We start from the raw sequence: 18,151 nt of genomic DNA, 5'->3' as shown, positions 1-18,151 counted from the left end.
TTAACCACATTACTGTAACTCTACTTCAGACTATGGAACTCAGGCAAGTAACCCTCTGAAACCAGGTTCTTTGTGTTCATTAGTGTCTATCAGAAAAAAGAGTCAGAGCACCTTATTGGGCTGAGTCTGGCAGCTCCTAATATTAATCACTAGATATAGACAGCATAAAACAGAAATATTTCAATATTGCTTCTCAAACATTTAATCTTTCTTGAGGAATCACTGTGAAATCATTTCTGTTTCACTCAAAGAAAATGAATGGGGCTCAAAAAAGTATTGGATTACTGCCTCTAACTGAACAAAGACATTAAGAAATCTTACCTCCAACCAGAAAGTAGGAACCAGTGAACAGTAACATGTAGAGACCATTCGCCAAAGAGCTGATCAGCCCACAGATACCTCCAAGAACAAGAAGAACCAGACTCAGAGGGAGCAAAATGACAAACACCTTCTGCATAACTGAAAAGAGAGAGATAGTTGGAAGGTGCTAGTTAGTTGCTCCGTTAGGAAAGGTTGGAAACTCAGGGAACTTAATACATAGCCAAAGCATCAATTATCTAACAGAACCGGTGGCATAAATACATCTTATAAATCTGACACAATAACGGGTAGAACATTAAGTCCACCTCCGATGACAGCCAGTGCTCTCAGAGTCTGATTCTTTTTTATGTCTGCACTGGGCTTTGTTCCTACACTTTTCCTAGCTGCTTTTCTTTATCAAATGAGTTAGAATGGATCAACGTTGCCCCAAGATATGAAAAGAAGGCATTGTAACCGAGGAACATGATTGAATTCAGTATTCTCAGTGTGTGTAACAGAACGATTTGAAATTTTGTAAGAATCAGGTTGTGAAAGATAAGATATTTACCTTGGCACAATACAGGAAAAAAGTGGCAACACAGGTTGACGTGGTAATTAAGAAAGCGGATGGCATGGCCGGGGCATTGAGTACAAGAGATGGGATATTATATTGTGGCGATATACATTCTTGGTTAGGCCACATTTGGAGTATTACGTGCAGTTCTGGTCACCACACTATTATAAGAAGTGTGGAAGCTTTGGAGATAGTGCAAAGAATGTTCGCCAGGATGTTGTCTGGCCTCGAGGGTGTTGGCTATGAGCAGAGTCATAGAGCTTTACAGCACGGAAACAGGCCCTTCAGCCCAACTCGTCCATGCTGCCCTTTTTTTTAAACCCCTAAGCTAATCCCAATTGCACGCATTTGGCCCTTATCCCTCTATCCCCATCTTACCCATGTAACTGTCTAAATGCTTTTTAAAAAACAAAATTGTACCTGCCTCTACTCCTACCTCTGGCAGGCAGACACTCACCATCCTCTGTGTGAAAAAGTTGCCCCTCTGGACACTTTTGTATCTCTCCCATTTCACCATAAACTTATGTCCTCTAGTTTTAGACTCCCCTACCTTTGGGAAAAGATATTGACTATCTAGTTGATCTGTGCCCCCTATTATTTTATAGATCTTTATAAGGTCACCCCCTCAGCCTTCTACGCTCCAGAGAAAAGAGTCCCAGTCTATCCAGCCTCCCCTTATAACTCAAACCATCAAGTCCCAGTAGCATCCTAGTAAATCTTTTCTGCATTCTTTCTAGTTTAATAATATCCTTTCTATAATAGGGTGACCGGAAGAGAGATTGAATAAACTAGGATTGTTTTCATTGGAAAGATGGAGGCTGAGGGGAGACCTAATAGAGGTCTACAAAATTATGAGAGGCATAGATAGGGTGGATAGTCAGAGGCTTTTCCAAGGATGGAAGCATCAATTACAAGGGGGCACAGGTTCAAGATGGAGAGGGGAAAGTTTAAGGGAGATGTACGGGGCAAGCTTTTCATGCAGAGAGTGTTGGGGTGCTTAGAACACACTGCCAGAGGAGAAGATGGAAGCAGGCACGTTAGTAACATTTAAGAGGCACTTTGATGGTCCATGAATAGGGAGGAATAGAGGGATATAGACCAAGTGAGGACAGAAGGTTTTGTTTTTGTTTAGTTAGGGCATCATGATTGGCACAACCTTGAAGGGCCAAAGGGCCTGTTCCTGCGCTGTACTTTTCTAGGTTCTTTGATACTTGCTGTTGCCTCGTGATTTTTAAATAATATTTTTAGGAGAAAATGCCCTCTTGTTTCTAGTTTTCAAAGCAAAGTACAGGAACAGCACCAAACAAGTTGCAGAAAAATAAAACAGCATTCTAAAATTGAAAATTGAATTTTGTTTTGCACATGTATGCAACCCAATAAGAGTTGTGTATGCACAGTGACACAGCGGTTAGCACTGCTGCCTCACAGCGTCAGGGAACCAGATTTGATTCTGGCCTTGGGTCACTGTCTCTCTGGAGTTTGCATGTTCTCCCCATGCCTGCATGGGTTTCCTCCGGTTTCCTCCCACACTCCAAAGATCTGCAAGTTAGATGGATTCATTGCCACGGAAGGCTGTGGAAGACAGGTCATTGATTGTATTTAAGACAGAGATAGATAGGTTCTTGATTGGTAAGGGAATCAAAGTTTATGGAGAAAAGGTGGGAGAATGGGGTTGAGAAACCTATCAGCGATGATTGAATAGTGGAGCAAACTTGATGAGCCAAGTGGCCTAATTCTGCTCCTATACCTTATATCTTATGGATTGGTCAAGCAAAATTGCACCTTAATGTATAAGGATGAGTAGGTTAGATGAATTAGCTTTGGGAAATGTGTGGGGTTACAGGGATAGGGGTGGGGCAGGGCCTGGGTAAGATACTCTGTCAGAGAATTAGTGCAAAATCCATGGGCTGAATATCATAGAGATACTATGATATTCTATGATATACAATATTGCTTACTGATTCAGATTTGGCCTATTTCTCACAAAGTCTGAGAGTAACATGTGGCACTCCTGCTGTAGATTATCAGAGTTACAACTTACTGGATGTTAGGGATGTGCTAGGTGGGAAGTTGAACTCCCCAAGTGTCTGGCCTGAGCTGTTTAAGCTAGGGTGCTGTCTAATGGAGACCAGACAATGAGAAGGGAGACTTGGAAAGAACATCATCCTGGCCAATACTAAATTAAACACATTAATGATTGGACTAAAATGAGGATGAGAAGAATTTTGTTCACAGACCCTAAGTGGCAATAGAGCTAACCATAATGTCTGACCTCATCATTCTGTGGAGATGCCAGCATTGGACTGGGGTGGGCACAGTAAGAAGTCTCACAACATCAGGTTAAAGTCCAACAGGTTTATTTGGTATCACAAGCTTTCAGAGTGCTGTTCCTTCAAACAGCCCACCCACCTGATGAAGGAGCAGTGCTCTGAAAGTTTGTGCTACCAAATAAATCTGTTGGACTTTAACCTGGTGTTGTGAGACTTCTTACTGTGCTCATCATTCTAAAACAGAAAATACTGGAAAAAGGAAAAATATGATATTTTAAGGAGTGACATTTCACCAGAGACGTGGTTCTAAAGGCAGCTGCAACTGATAACTCAGGGAACTAATATTCTCCCACTGATAACAAAGCAGATTTAATCCAAGATTAAATGTGTGCAAGAACCAGATTGGTCTGCATTTCATTATTATATTCTCAGAACATACAGGGAGGAAATTGAATTTTGGTAATGGCAAGATTTTCTGCATTCCAGCCTTCAGTTGTTGTTTAGAAACGCTTTTTTCAACAATCACGGGGCAGGAATTTTACTCCTGATACAGTCCTCAATGCTATACGTGTATGCAGCTTCTCCAGATGTTGTTTTTGGCGGTTATTTAGTTATGTCTGAGGCCTCTCAATAGCCTCAGTAGAGCTAGAAAACTAACAAAATGAGATCCATTTGAGAAGATGATTCGAATCTTTCATCCAAGCTGTCGTTATTCCAAGCTGATTATTTGACATGACTCTGGGAATTATTAAGATGGGACTACATGAACTACCTCTTGAGAAATGGATTCAAAGAAGAAAGTCTGGGAAAATTGCTGAACGCTAACATAGCAGAGATGGGAGCTTCTGACCTTTGATTTGATGCGTTCCAGGAACAGGAGATGAAAAGGCAGAAAATTGCTACAGAAATTGCCAATGTTGCTTATATTCTATGATGTGGAGATACCAGTGTTGGACTGGGGTAAACTCAGTAAGAATTCTCACAACACCAGGTTAAAATTCAACAGGTTTATTTGGTAGCAAAATCCACTAGCTTTCGGAGTGCTGCTCCTTCATCAGGTGAGTGGGGACGAAGTTAAGCCACTCACTTGATGAAGGAGCAGTGCTCCAAAAGCCAGTGGTGTTTGCTACCAAATAAACTTGTTGGACTTTCATCTGGTATTGTGAGACTTCTTACTGTGTTTACATTCTAGACAGGGGTAGAATAACGGGGTTAACACAGCTTTAATAATTTTGTGGGTGAGTATGGAACCTCTAATTTTGCCATTTAAGATTAAAGAAAAACAGTTGATTTATATGTAAACATGTAAAGCCATTGCAAACCGATTGTTTTTACAAAACATAACCGGTGTGGTGGCACAGTGGTTAGCACTGCTGCCTCACAGCGCCAGGAGCCGGGTTTGACTCCTGGCTTGGGTCACTCTGCACGTTCTCCCTGTGAATGTGTGGGTTTCCTCCGGGTGCTCCAGCTTCCTCTTAGTCCCAATATGTGTAGGTTAGGGGGATTAGCGGGGTAAATAAGGGAGGTGACAGGGATAGGCAGTTAGTGGGTCTGGATAAGATGCTCTGTCAGAGGGTCAGTGTAGACTCGATGGACTGAATGGCCTCTTTCTGCACTATAGAGATTCCACAATTCTATGATCATATTACAGTGAAGTGTCAATGTCAACTTACTGCCCCTATTTTAATTGACTGCCTACAACAGCTATGTTCATACTAACAACTTAATTTTGCTCCAATCCCTAGACTTTTCTTACAGGAACAAACAGTAACAATAAGGCAGGATCAGCCTTCTTAAAATGTATATACGTTTTGAATTTAAATAGCATAGTATTTGATTTAATAGGCATCCATTGATAAGGCTCTGGAGAGAGCTGCAACAAGGTACAAAGGAATAGTCTGTGCTGAGTTGTCCATTGATTTTGCATCCATCATGTCAGATACTCAGTAATTGCTGTGTCACAAGGCTGCTTTGTCTAGTCAAATATCTTTAAACACGTTCAAGAGTGTCTATGAACTAGTATGAATCCCTGAGCACAGGTATCCTGGATGGCATTTGTTTTGAGACTTTGTTCTGGGAATGAAAGTTTATTCAATATCAGCTCTTAGAAATTCAACTGAACTTGGAATGCCATCAATTATTAATGATGTGGAGATGCCAGCATTAGACTGGAGTGGGTACAATAAGAAGTCTCACAACACCAGGTTAAAGTCCAACAGGACTTCATCGCCTGATGAAGGGGCAGCGCTCCAAAAGTTCGTGATTCCAAATATACCTGTTGGATTTTAACCTGGTGTTGCGAGACTTCTTACTGTATCAGTTATTAAAGTTGGAAGAGATTGTCAAATTCATAGACAGGAATGTGACAAATAATTGATCAGAGTAAGGTGGGTTTATATACAAGTAAGAACTGTAGATTTGGAATAATATTATAGCAGCCTCATAGACTCATCGAATCCCTACAGTGCAGGTGAGGCCATTCGGCCCATCAAGTCTGCACCGACTCTCTGACAGACCAACCTTCCTGCCGTTCCCCCTGGCCTATCCCTGTAACCCCACACATTTACCACGGCCAATCCACCTAACCTACACATCTTTGGAGTGTGGAAGGAAATCGGAGAACTTAGAGGAAACTCACACAGACACGGGGAGAATGTGCAAACTGTGTCATATATTCTGTGTAAATAATTTAGTTATTTATTCTTTTCTCCCAATTTGTTCCATGCAGTAAGGAATTAACAGGACAATCAACTATTGTGATTTTAATCCAATAAGAGAAATAAACAATGGAATATAGAGACAGGAGGAGGCCATTCAGCCACTCAGCAGCCACTTGAGAAGATCATGATTGGTCTTCATCTCAACTCCATCCACCAGCCTTGGCTAAATGTCCCTTAATACCTTGGCTAGTAAAGAACTATCAATTCCTGATTCTAAATTATTTATCAAGACACTACCTACTGCTTTGGTAGGATTATTTTCCACGTTTCTCATACCCTTGCCCGGAGACGACCTTTCCTAACTTCCTTCTTGAACACCCTGGTTCTGATTTGAAGGTGCTGCCTTCTGGGCCTAGACTCCATCCCTAACAGGAAAGTAGGAAATATTATCAATTTCCTTCAAATCCTAAAAAACCTCAATCAATTCATCCCTTAATCTTCTATATTCCAGGGAATACAGGCCATGTTTAAAGAATGAAATCACGGGAAAGTGTAATTGTTAATTGATTATTAATGGTCACCTCAGTCACACAAAACCTATTTTTGTTGGTCCCTGATGCCAATCTTGGTAAATTTGGCATATTCATAATAATTGGTGATAGTGGTACTGCCAATATTTAACTGTACATAATAACTCTACTTTAGCTGGTTATAGTGATAGGGGAAAGTGGGTTCACCTTTGGGTAGGAGCTTGCAGATAATGCACTTGACATAAAGAAGGGCTTGTTAACTCTCTGGCAGCCCAGTGAATCCTGCTGCAGGGGATTCCATCTGTTTTGAGAGACAGCCCTTACTACAATGGCATTGCTACCCAACAAGTGGATGCTCCACTGCAGCTTGCCAGCGCAATGCCAGACAATCCAGAGGCCAACCCGGCCAGGGAGAAACTGGGACATGGCCATGGGGTGATGGTAGGGATAGTAGCCTGGGTCAGCAACAACCCACAATACTCTTGCTGTGCCCAAAGACGTGTGGTTTCCTTCCAGCCCAGCAGAAATCATTTGCTTCACTACTTGGTTAAAAGAGGGTAAACTTAACACAGAACATAGAAGAGCACAGCACAGGAACAAACTCTTCAGCCCATGATTTTGTGCTGAACACGACACCAAATTAAATTAAACCCTTACGCCTGCCCTTGGTCCATATCCCTCTATTCCTTGCATATTCATGTGCTTATCTAAAAGCCCCTTTAACACCAGTAAACTATCTGCCTCCACCACCACCCCTGGCAGTGCGTTCCAGACACCTACCACTCTGTGTAAAACCTTGCTCCTCACATCTCCTTTGAACTTTGCCCCTCTCACCTTAAGTGCATGCCCCGTAATATTAGACTTTTCAACTCTGGGGAAAGGATTCTGACTGTCAACCTTATCTATGCTTCTCATAATACATGATATCGCGATACCGGCGTTGGACTGAGGTGGGCACAGTGAGAAGTCTCACAACACCAAGTTAAACCAGGTGGGTTGACTCACCTGATGAAGGAGCTCCAAAAACTCGTGATACCAAATAAACCTGTTGGATTTCAACCAGGTGTTGTGAGACTTGTTACTGTTTCATAATACGTGATATATCATGAAATATAACATATATCATGTACTCTCCACCCTGCTGTCCATCAAACTTCTGTTGGGTCCTTTGTAAATTAGAGTGATATCTGAGCTTAAAGTCACGATCTGTGGACAACTTTCCCTGGACAGGCTCTCTCTGGAGTTTGTACACCACTGGATGGGAGGAAAAACAAACCAGGATGGATTCAGAGAGGTTGGTGCACTTCTGGGAGAAAGAAACCCAAGGGAGTTCTGAAGCAGAGCGTCCCATGGATTCTTTTCTTCTTTTCCTCTGCAAATTTGCTTTCAGTAGCATGGGAACAAAGTAACGTCTCAAGGAAAAATGATGTCAGATGGAATTCCGCCAGCCTCTGTCTGCTGTCCTGTAACATGTTTAGCTCTTTGTCACATGTGTGTGTAGATTCCACTTAAGGTTAGTTGTTTATCTGATGAGTTTGTGAGGGCTTGAACTATTCACTTTGCACAGGAATAAGGTGGCTTAACACCATCTTTTGGCTGTCTCCATCTATTGTGTCCTTGTCATTCTTTGCATTGTTCTGTATGTGATCAGACATTATTTGGAGGCCAGAATAAAGTCCACGACTTATTCAGAAGCCAAAAGAATCGACACTTGGGTTATTTATTCATTCATGGGACATGGGTGTCGCTGGCTGGCCAGCATTTATTGCCCATCCCTAATTGCCCTTGTTCAGAGGGCAGTTGTGGATCAATCACATTGCTGTGGCTCTGGAGTCACATGTAGACCAGACCAGGTAAGGAAGGCAGATTTCCTTTCCTAAAGGACATTAGTGAACCAGATGGGTTTTTCTGACAATCAGCAATGGTTTTGTGGTCATCAGTAGATTCTTAATTCCAGATATTTTTTATTAAGGTCAAATTACACCATCTGCTGTGATGGGATTCAAACCCGGGTCCCCAGAACATTAGCTGAGTTTCTGGATGAATATTCTAGTGATAATATCACTAGGTCATCGCCTCGCTAGGGGCAGGAGTTTATGTACTGGTTGTTCCACTAGGAGAATTGACCAGATCAGTGACGTTAACTGGAATGTTTATCTTTAGAGGTGGAGGTTTTTGGTTGGCCTGCCTCCTGAAAAACTTCTTTCAAATATTTCTCCATCACTTGTTCTGTTTCTTTCCACATTTCCTCACACTACCCAAGAATCTGTCCCTCTCTGTCTTCATTTTCTTCCCACTTCTCTTTTCTACATCTCTATGTTTTTCGCGCAAATGATTAACCTCACAAGCTCCCTCTCTCCATGTGGAACCAGAGATCCATTGAAAAGGAATGGTGCAGAAAGAGGCCATTCAGCCCATTGTGTCAGTGCTGGCCAAAATGGAGGAATAAAAGAAACTAGCTGCTCATTTTAATCCCGTTTTCCAGTACGGTTTCCATAGCCTTGCAGGTTACAGCATTTGGATACAGATATATGTACCTTTTCTTAATTTCCGAGGGGAATTTCACAGTAACTTCATTGCAGTGTTAATGTAAGCCAACTTGTGACTAATAAAAAAATAAATAAATACTTTTTCAATAAGTTCAGCTTTTCAGCCTCAACCATCAGTTTAGGCAGTGAATTCCAGATCCCACCACCCCTGGGTGAAAACATGTCCCCTCTAATCCTTCTACCAATAACCGTAAATCTACTCACCTCTTACCTCTCCCTGCAGCACAATGACACAGTGGTTAGCACTGCTGCCGCACAGCGCCAGGGACCCAGGTTCAATTCCATCCTCAGGTCACTGTCTGTGTGGAGCTTGCACCTTCTCCCCGTGTCTGCCTGGGTCTCCTCTGGGTGCTCCGGTTTCCTCCCACAGTCCAAAAGACGTGCTGGTTAGGCACATTGGCCATGCTAAATTCTCCCTCAATGTACCTGAGCAGGTGCCAGAGTGTGGTGACTAGGGGATTTTCACAGTAACTTCCTTGCAGTGTTAATGTGAGCTTACTTGTGACCAATAAATACATTTAAAAAACAAAACGGGGAGGATATGACTAAATGGATTACTTTCAGGAAATGAGTGGTACAAATACAAATCTCAGCAACATAAATACACCGTAGTATTTTGGGCAGACCATAAGCAATCCCTTAAATATCTAATCACTTCTCTTACCCTGATTTTGGAACTGTCCATTTCCTAGTAGGACTTTATCCTGTTTAAAAATTTGCCTTGGGTTTTTGTTCCAACACATCTGCTGGCAATCCACTGCACAATTTCAATTCCATTTTTCATTTCATGGTGAAGATACTCAGACAAACACTGCTGGCATTTACAGAAAAAATTACCAGGACTCACACAGAATATACTATAACTCACACAGAAAGTACCGGGATTCACACAGAATATACTGTAACTCATACAAAAAATACCAGGACTCACACAGAAAATACTGGGACTAACACAGAAAATACTGGGACTCACACAGAAAGTACCGGGACTCACACAGAATATTCTGTAACTCACATGGAAAACACTGGGACTCACACAGAATATACTGTAACTTACACAGTAAGTGACGCTGTGCTTCAGGTACGTTCTGACTGTCTTCCCCAAAGGGGTCTATTAAAGCAATGCAAGCATTTTTACCTGGAAATAAAATAAAAATGAAACATTATATTTTATACATCTGACCCTAAATATTCTTTAAATATCAGGTAATAAAGAGTGGTGAATTTCAAATAACCTTCATATCGGTTTAATGTAAATTAATAATTTCATGCTCCATTTTAACTTTTATATTTCAGATTTATAATGTTTAAGCTATAAAATTAGTGGACTGATAATAAAAGGCCAGGGGGTGGGAATTGTGTGATTTATAGACATCCTGATTTAACACAGCTAAATCACAAGATGCAGTGTCACAGTGCTGCAATTCTACAACAAGTGGCTCACCTCCAGACTCCACAAAGTCTCTAAAGTGTCCACAAGGCACAAGTCAGGATAGAATATTCTTCACTTGTCTGGTAGGGTGCAATGGCAATAATACTGTTCAGGACAAAGAAGTCTGCTTGACGGGTATCCCATCAAGCACCGTAAACTCTGTTACGAATATGAGGTTTTATATGACAGTTAAGTTTTCGTAATGTGGAGATGCCGACATTGGACTGGGGTGGGCATAGTAGGAAATCTCACAACACCAGGTTAAAGTCCCAACAGATTTATTTGGAGGAGACAGTGGCATATTGTCACTGGACTAGTATTCAACGACTCAGGGTAATGTTTTGGGGACCCAGAATCGAATCCCACCATGGCAGCTGGCAAAATTTGAATTCAATTCTAAAAATCTGGAATTAAAAGTCTAACGATGACCATGAAAGCATTGTTCATTGCTTTGGGTGGCACGGTGGCATAGGTGGTTATCACTGCTGCCTCACAGTGCCAGGGACCCAGGTTCGATTCCTGGCTTGAGTCACTGTTTGTGCAGAGTTTGCACATTCTCCCTGTATCTGTGTGGGTTTCCTCTGGGTGCTTCGATTTCCTCCCACAATCCAAAGATGTGGGGTTAGGTTGATTGGCCATGCTAGTGGGAGGTTACGGGAATAGGGCCTGGGTCGGAGTGTGGTCGGTGCAGACTCGATGGGCTCAATGGCCTTCTTCTGCACTGTAGGGTTTCTGTGAAATTCTATGAGATTTGGAATCACAAGCTTTTGGAGCACTGCTCCGGAAACTCCTGTCACCATAGTTTGTGAGGAATTATTTCTCTTCTTTCTGTTCCTTTTCATCATCTTCCTTTTTATCAACAGATATTCTTTACTGTGATAGATCTGCAGGAACCAATGGCGTAAGAGTGGGTGAGCTTACCATCCTCACACACAAGGAGACAGAGACGAATTTAGAAATTCCTGACTGTACGCTGTGTCACGGGGAAACCAGGGTGACTGCAGCAGTAAACCTGCAACCTGTAATCTCCCATGGGTAGAATGGAGCGACTTCTTAGCAAGTCTTTGGTCTACTTATCAAAGTGGGGAACAGCTTTCCAATTCTCTAGTCCCTTGTCTTCCATGTGTATCATGGTCAGGCTTTGCCTATACGATCAAAGGAATTAAGGGAGGGCCATCAATTGTGAGAGGTCTCCCACATAATGTCAGGTGTAATAGATCCCATTAACATAAAGAATGGGCTAAGTTCTGTAGGAAACTAAGTGCTGTTGGGGAAACCTTTGACAAAGGATCATCTGGACTTGAAACATCAGCTCTTTTCTCTCCTTACAGATGCTGCCAGACCTGCTGAGCTTTTCCAGCATTTTCTCTTTTAGTTTCAGATTCCAGCATCCGCAGTAATTTGCTTTTATGCCATTAGGGGAAATAGTGTCACACCCCGCACAGTCCCGAGTAAGTGACCCCTTAACCACAGCACAGTGCGACAGTTAATCATTTTAACAGTGTGGAGGAAAGGGACAGCAGCCTGGGTGTTGCATTCTCTGCCCTTGCCAGGTCACTGAACAAGTTCTTGGATCAGATCCACTTCTCGCTACAGACCACACCAGATATTTTTCTGCAATTTCTTGTCATGGCACCAGGCAATCATTCTACTCTTTGCACCATCATATGCAGGAACATCTGATCCTTGGTCTTGTTCAAATCACGTGTTTTCCCTCTCTGCCTCCTTGCAATGAAGTCCTTTTTTGTGTTTGTTTCCAGCTCTCTTCTTGAAGACGTGGTTGAAAGGAATACAAGGACACACATGCTCCTTCACTGCAGCTACTGAACAGCAAAGCTAATCTGTCAACACTCTTGCATTTATTCACCATTCCACCCAGTCTGTTGCTGCAGCCACTCTTGGCTTGAGTGAAGGCTGCAGAAGCACCCAATGGCAGGTCACTTCCATTTCACATGGGGTTTAATTATTTAGATGAATTGGCTCCAGAATCTATGATGAGGTAGTTACAGTAACAGTATCAATAGGTATAAAACAAAAGTGGGTAAATGGAGTCAAGGTACAAATCAGCCATGATCTAACTGTGATGTGGAGACGGTGGCATTGGACTGGGCTGAGCACAGTAAGAAGTCTCATAACACCAGGTTCAACCTGGTGTTGCGTGACTTCTTACTATGATCTAACTGGATGAGTGCACTCCTGTTCCTGTGGACTGTGTCAATGGGTAGAATTCCAATCTCAAGGACAGACAGATCTTAAGGTTGTGAATATTTTAATGTTCTCTTCATTTTTTTGGCCATCTTATTCCCTCAGCTAACTGTCTTCATCTGACATCCAAGCCCAAATACTTAAAGCAGGCTAATGGACGGTGTTCAGAAAGGGGATCCTGGTCAATTCTTTGTGCAACTGCTGAGACAAATCAGAGTGTCTGTACTGCCTTCAGCCAAGACAAGGTCAACTAATTCATCAGTCTGAACTCAGATCAAACTGGAATCCTTCCGAAATAACTCCTGAGAGGCCAGTGTCCCTTCACTTATTTACAACTCAATTCCACTCCCAAGACTGTTTCAAGTACAAAGTCAGAATCCAGAGTGTCAGTAAGAACATAAGAAATAGGAGCAGGAGTAGGCCATCTGGCCCTTCGAGCCTGCCCTGCCATTCAATAAGATCATGGCTGATCTGTCGTGGCTCAGTTCCACTTTCCCGCCCTCTCCCGCCCTCAGTAGCCTCAGTATATACACACATGATTGCCTGCCCAATCATTACTAATCTTTTTAACCAGCCAAATAGACTAACTCAAATTAACAAGGGGATAAATTAAAAAGGGCGGCTCCCCAAAGGAAAGGAACCGCCTGAAATCAAAATCAAAGTAGAAAGGAAACTTAAAACATCCAATCAAAGTGTGATTAAAGGGGTCAATAATGCACCCCCGTTCCTGCGGTGCTCAGCGGGTACAGAAGGCGTTAACGATGCCCTCGGACACCTGGTCGCGAATATAGCCGCGATAGAGGGGGAGACATCGGGTCAGACAACCCCCTCCGTCACCCCGCTGCCTGGACTTGTAGATGGCAAGCGCAGGTAATCATTACCTCAACCAGGGAACTCATAATGCAAGAGATCTACTTCATGGGCCTTGTTGAGTTCCAATGTGCTTACTGCCTTAGCCAGTGGAGGGCCTTGTGTGTGTGTGTGTGTGTGTGTGTGTGTGTGTGTGTGTGTGTGTGTGTGTGTGTGTGTGTGTGTGTGTGTGTGTGTGTGTGTGTGTGTGTGTGGGGGGGGGGGTGCAGGTGAAGCTGGATTAAAACATCAATATTGAGATACTGGAACGATATCTGACCAATTACAATTATATCAAGTTAAAACAAGGCAGATCAATGAGACAGTCACTACAGTGTCATTGACTCAAAAAGAGGGAATAAATTCTAAGATATCATTAGTGCCTTATTATCAGCAGGAAATAATTTATGATGTTTGATTTAAGTTCATATTTTTTATCATTGTGGTTCCTACCACTGTATCGGTGTTTGTAACATATTTATGCTTTAAATGTTAGTTTATATTCCTCTGATGTTTTGTGACTTACAATTGTCAGATAAATTACAAGTGCAATATATTCAATTAAGGTTAAATGCTGTCAGATTAAGCACCTTATCCAAAATTTGTTTGTGTGTTCTGCCTCGCAGATCCCAGCAATAAAAGCAGTTTGTATGGTGCCTTCAGGCGAACCTATCTGAGAAAGAAATTAAGTCATAAAATATTTAATCATTTTTCACCTCAGTAAACCTCTAAGAAAGCTGGGTTTAATAAATTCTCACAGGAAACAGAGACAACCTAACAGAAAAGGAAGTATGTGATCCACATTTAAAAATATTTTGTTTCTCACCTAGTGAAATTACAGGAATCATAAATGGTATCAATTAATGTAAGTTTTTCTTTACTGATTTTCTGCTCTCGCCTTCTTTTCTCCCAGGAAGGCAGTGACACTTGGCTGAGGTACTGTTCATGGAGGGTCCACTGTGTAGCCTCTCAGTATCTCCATATGTGAAATTAAATAGTGAGTGTAGAGGGGAAACCTGACTGTAGGCGTCACCTCCAAACCGAGTCTTGCTTTTCATATACACAAGTCCCAACTTTATTTAAACAATTCATCCAAGTACGTTACAATCCAAATACATTATAATTTCACAATAATAAATTATTAAAATAACAAGCTGATATAATCATAATGTCAGCAGCAAACATACCCTTCTCAATACAACAGCAAACATACCCTTCTTAATACAACAGCAAACATACCCTTCTCAATACAACAGCAAACATACCCTTCTCAATACAACAGCAAACATACCCTTCTCAATACAACAGCAAACATACCCTTCTCAATACAACAGCAAACATACCCTTCTCAATACAACAGCAAACATACCCTTCTCAATACAACAGCAAACATACCCTTCTCAATACAACAGCAAACATACCCTTCTCAATACAACAGCAAACATACCCTTCTCAATACAACAGCAAACAACCTTCTTTCCAATGCAAATGGAATCCATTCTAAGATAAGTTATCTGTCACCTTCCAAGGTTTCACCTTCCACTGTTTAGCCTTCCAGAATCACACCTTCCCAGAATCACACCTTCCCAGAATCACACCTTCCCAGAATCACACCTTCCCAGAATCACACCTTCCCAGGATCTCGCCTTCCAGCACCTCGCCTTCCAGCACCTCGCCTTCCAGCACCTCGCCTTCCAGCACCTCGCCCTCCTCTTGTTTGCCTTCCCGGGTTTCATCTTTCAGGATTACGCCTTCAGAATCTCGCCTTCCAGGATCTCACCTTGCCAGGTTTCGCCTTCTCAGTTCCACTTTCCAGGATTATGCCTTCCGGGATCACACCTTCCCGGGTTTTACCTTTCTGGATTTCACCTTCTGGGATCACACCTTTCCGGGATTACACCTTCTGGGGTTTTGCCTTCCCGGGTTTTGCCTTCAGGGATTACGCCTTCCAGGGTTTTGCCTCCCAGGGTTACACCTTCCAGGATCACGTCTTCAAGATCTCACCTTCCAGGATCTCACCTTCCCGGATCTCACCTTCCAGGATCCCGCTTTCCAAGATCTCGCGTTCCAGTGTTTAGCCTTCCAGGATCACACCTTCCAAGATCTCGCCTTCCAGGAACTTGCCTTCCAATGTTTAACCTTCCAGGATCACACCTTCCAAGATTTCACCTTCCAGGTTCTTGTCTTCCAGGAATTCACCTTCCAGGATTATATCTTCCAGGATCACACCTTCCAGGATTATGCCTTGCGGGTTTCACCTTCCAAGGTTTAGCTTTCCAGGATTACACCTTTCAGAATTTTGCCTTCCTGAGTTTCGCCTTCCAGAACTTCGCTTTCCAAGGTTTCACCTTCCAGGATTACACCTTCTAGGACACACAAGTCCTAACCAGAAGAGTTTTCATACAAATCCCAACCAGGATAATATCTGTCACACAGTTACCAACCGGGAAAATAACTCCACACACCTTCACTCCCAGCAAGAGCCAAGTAACAGCTGATCAAGGGCACTGATACCAATTAGCCTGAACCTTCCCAGCTAATTCACTACCAACTGGAAATCAAGAATACAAATCAGCTAGATAAACACGGTGAGGTATGGGAACAGTAGGCTGTATCCGGTTCCAGTGGTAATGAGAGAGGTTATCCGGTCTCCAGAGGGTCACTGTTGGACTTTAACTTTAATGCACGGACAGCCAGCGCAAAGCACTGCCGGAGCAGTACTGGATTAGAAAAGTCTACCATAGATAATCAATTTGATTCTAACTTCTGTCACCAGATCTGTTTTCCTGGAAGCACACAGACCTCATAGAGACTTTGCTGGTTAGTCTTAATCTTGCAATTCCTGGTGGCTGTCTCAAAATGTATTGGTTGAGGCCTAAGAACAGGATGCAGGCCCAGCCTCTTTGCTGGGATTGGCAGAAAATTCAAGAAATGTACAATAAATATGAAACACTCAAAAGAATGTTTTTTCACATTCAAAACAAGAATATAAGAGCAAAATTCTCTTATAATACACAGCGGTTCGGTGGCACAGTGGTTAGCACTGCTGCCTCACAGCGCCAGGGACTCAGGTTCAATTCCCTCCTCTGTATGGAGTTTGCACATTCTCCCTGTGTCTGCATGGGTTTCCTCCAGGTGCCCCAGTTTCCTCCCACTGTCCAAAGATGTGCAGGATAGATCGATTGGCCATGCTAAATTGCCCCTCAGTGTCAGGGAGACTAGTTAGGGTGAATGGGTGAGATTATGGGGATAGGGCCTGGACGGGATTGTGATCGATGAAGACTCGATGGGCTGAATGGCCACTTTCTGCACTGTATTCTATGATGATTTGGAATATGAGAATCAATCCTTTGGGACAGGAAAATAACATTAAACTCAAACAAACCCAAACATTCAATCCCTCAAAATGTCTTTGCCAGAAATGCAATAATGATTTAAAACTCTTCTTCTTGATGGTTTAATTTCTTCCACCCTTCTTCTTGTGAGATACCAAAACTATAATGAGCAATTTCGTTTCTTGTTGGTTATGAATCCAGAATCATTCGACCACAGAGCTGAACTCATCCATGCCACATTCTCGAATTACTTTAAATTGAGTCATATGTGACGCTGGAAGATCTGGTGGTGCAGAGGGCAGTGCCTTTGAGAACAATCTTGTTACAATAGGATAGCAGAAATGAAGTCTGGCAGAGCTGGGTTCAAGTCCCACTTCAGGACTTGAGGGCCACAGGTAGTGTGTTCATCGTGTGATTAAAACAGGTTAATTATCCGCCTGTAAATCCGTCCAATATTTTGATGATTGCTGGTCAGCCACGCTGTAGCAAGCAATGGCAAATCACTGCAGTACTTTACCAAGCATAATCATGGATCAATCCAATGACAGTCCATGGTCACCAATATCCTCTTAGAACATGGTCCCTGAAGGAGGAAGATGCTGAGAAAATCCAGCATGTGTTGGGCACAGACTCACAACTTCAAGTCATCTTCAACAAGTATACACTTTGACTGTTGTTACTGGCTGTAATTTTTGAGACATTGGTATTTTGGTCAGACAGAAGTGTTATTAATTCCTCACAAAAATATTGCATTATGAAAACCCTCAGATTTCACCAGAAGCACAAAATCAGGCTGGTCAATTTTTGAGGTGGGTTAGTGCCTTTGAGAACAATATTGTTACAATGAGACTGAGGAAATAAAGTTTGGTAGAACCAGGAAGAACCCCATTAACTTAAATTGTGCTTGGGAATGAATTTGAAATGGAATTAACTCTTTGTCAAAGCAATTCATTAGAATGTCATCAGAACAAAGTACAGCACTTCAGGTATGGGCCTTGCACTGAGAATATTATTGTACAGTAATACTGGTGACACTCTGACCTGCAGGACAACAGCTTGCATTTGTATAGCACCATTAACATGGTAAAATGCAGTGTTCACAGGAGTGTTATCAAACAAAATTTGATATGGAGCCACATGAGGGGATAAAGGATAAATGGCCAAAGAGATGGGTTTTAAGGAGTGTCTTAAAGGAGGGAAGGAGAAGTTGCAGCTGGCACTGGTGGAGTGATTAGACTCAGGGATGTACAATAGCCTAGGAGAGGACAGGAATCTCACAGGGTTGTAAGGCTGGTGGATGTTACAGAAGTCGAGAGGGGACAAGGTCATGGAGTGATTGAAGAAGTATTGAACCAGCCCACAGAAGCATCATGGTAACATGACGACACCATGTCACTGTGACTTCTAGGAACTTTGATGGATACATTCAAAGGTAAATATAAAGTCA

The 18,151-nt window shown here is 42.4% G+C and overlaps 1 protein-coding gene across 1 annotated transcript in view; it reads right to left on the bottom strand.

Annotated features, from left to right (window-relative positions):
- The window catches only part of LOC145356651 (transmembrane protein 235-like), a 49,219-nt gene that overhangs the window by 15,346 nt on the left and 15,722 nt on the right, over window positions 1-18,151 (bottom strand). Inside the window, exons 2-3 of the mRNA XM_080209503.1 lie at window positions 9,941-10,021; window positions 322-459 (exon numbers count right to left, since the gene is read on the bottom strand). Coding sequence (XP_080065629.1) covers window positions 322-459; window positions 9,941-10,021 — 219 coding nt within the window. The remainder of the gene's footprint in view (window positions 1-321; window positions 460-9,940; window positions 10,022-18,151) is intronic.

Source organism: Carcharhinus amblyrhynchos, chromosome 21, assembly GCF_965287045.1.
Source record: "Carcharhinus amblyrhynchos chromosome 21, sCarAmb.v2.hapA, whole genome shotgun sequence".
Lineage (NCBI taxonomy): Eukaryota > Metazoa > Chordata > Chondrichthyes > Carcharhiniformes > Carcharhinidae > Carcharhinus > Carcharhinus amblyrhynchos.
The sequence above is the reverse complement of the archived record's forward strand: the minus strand, read 5'-3'. Positions and strand labels throughout refer to the sequence as shown.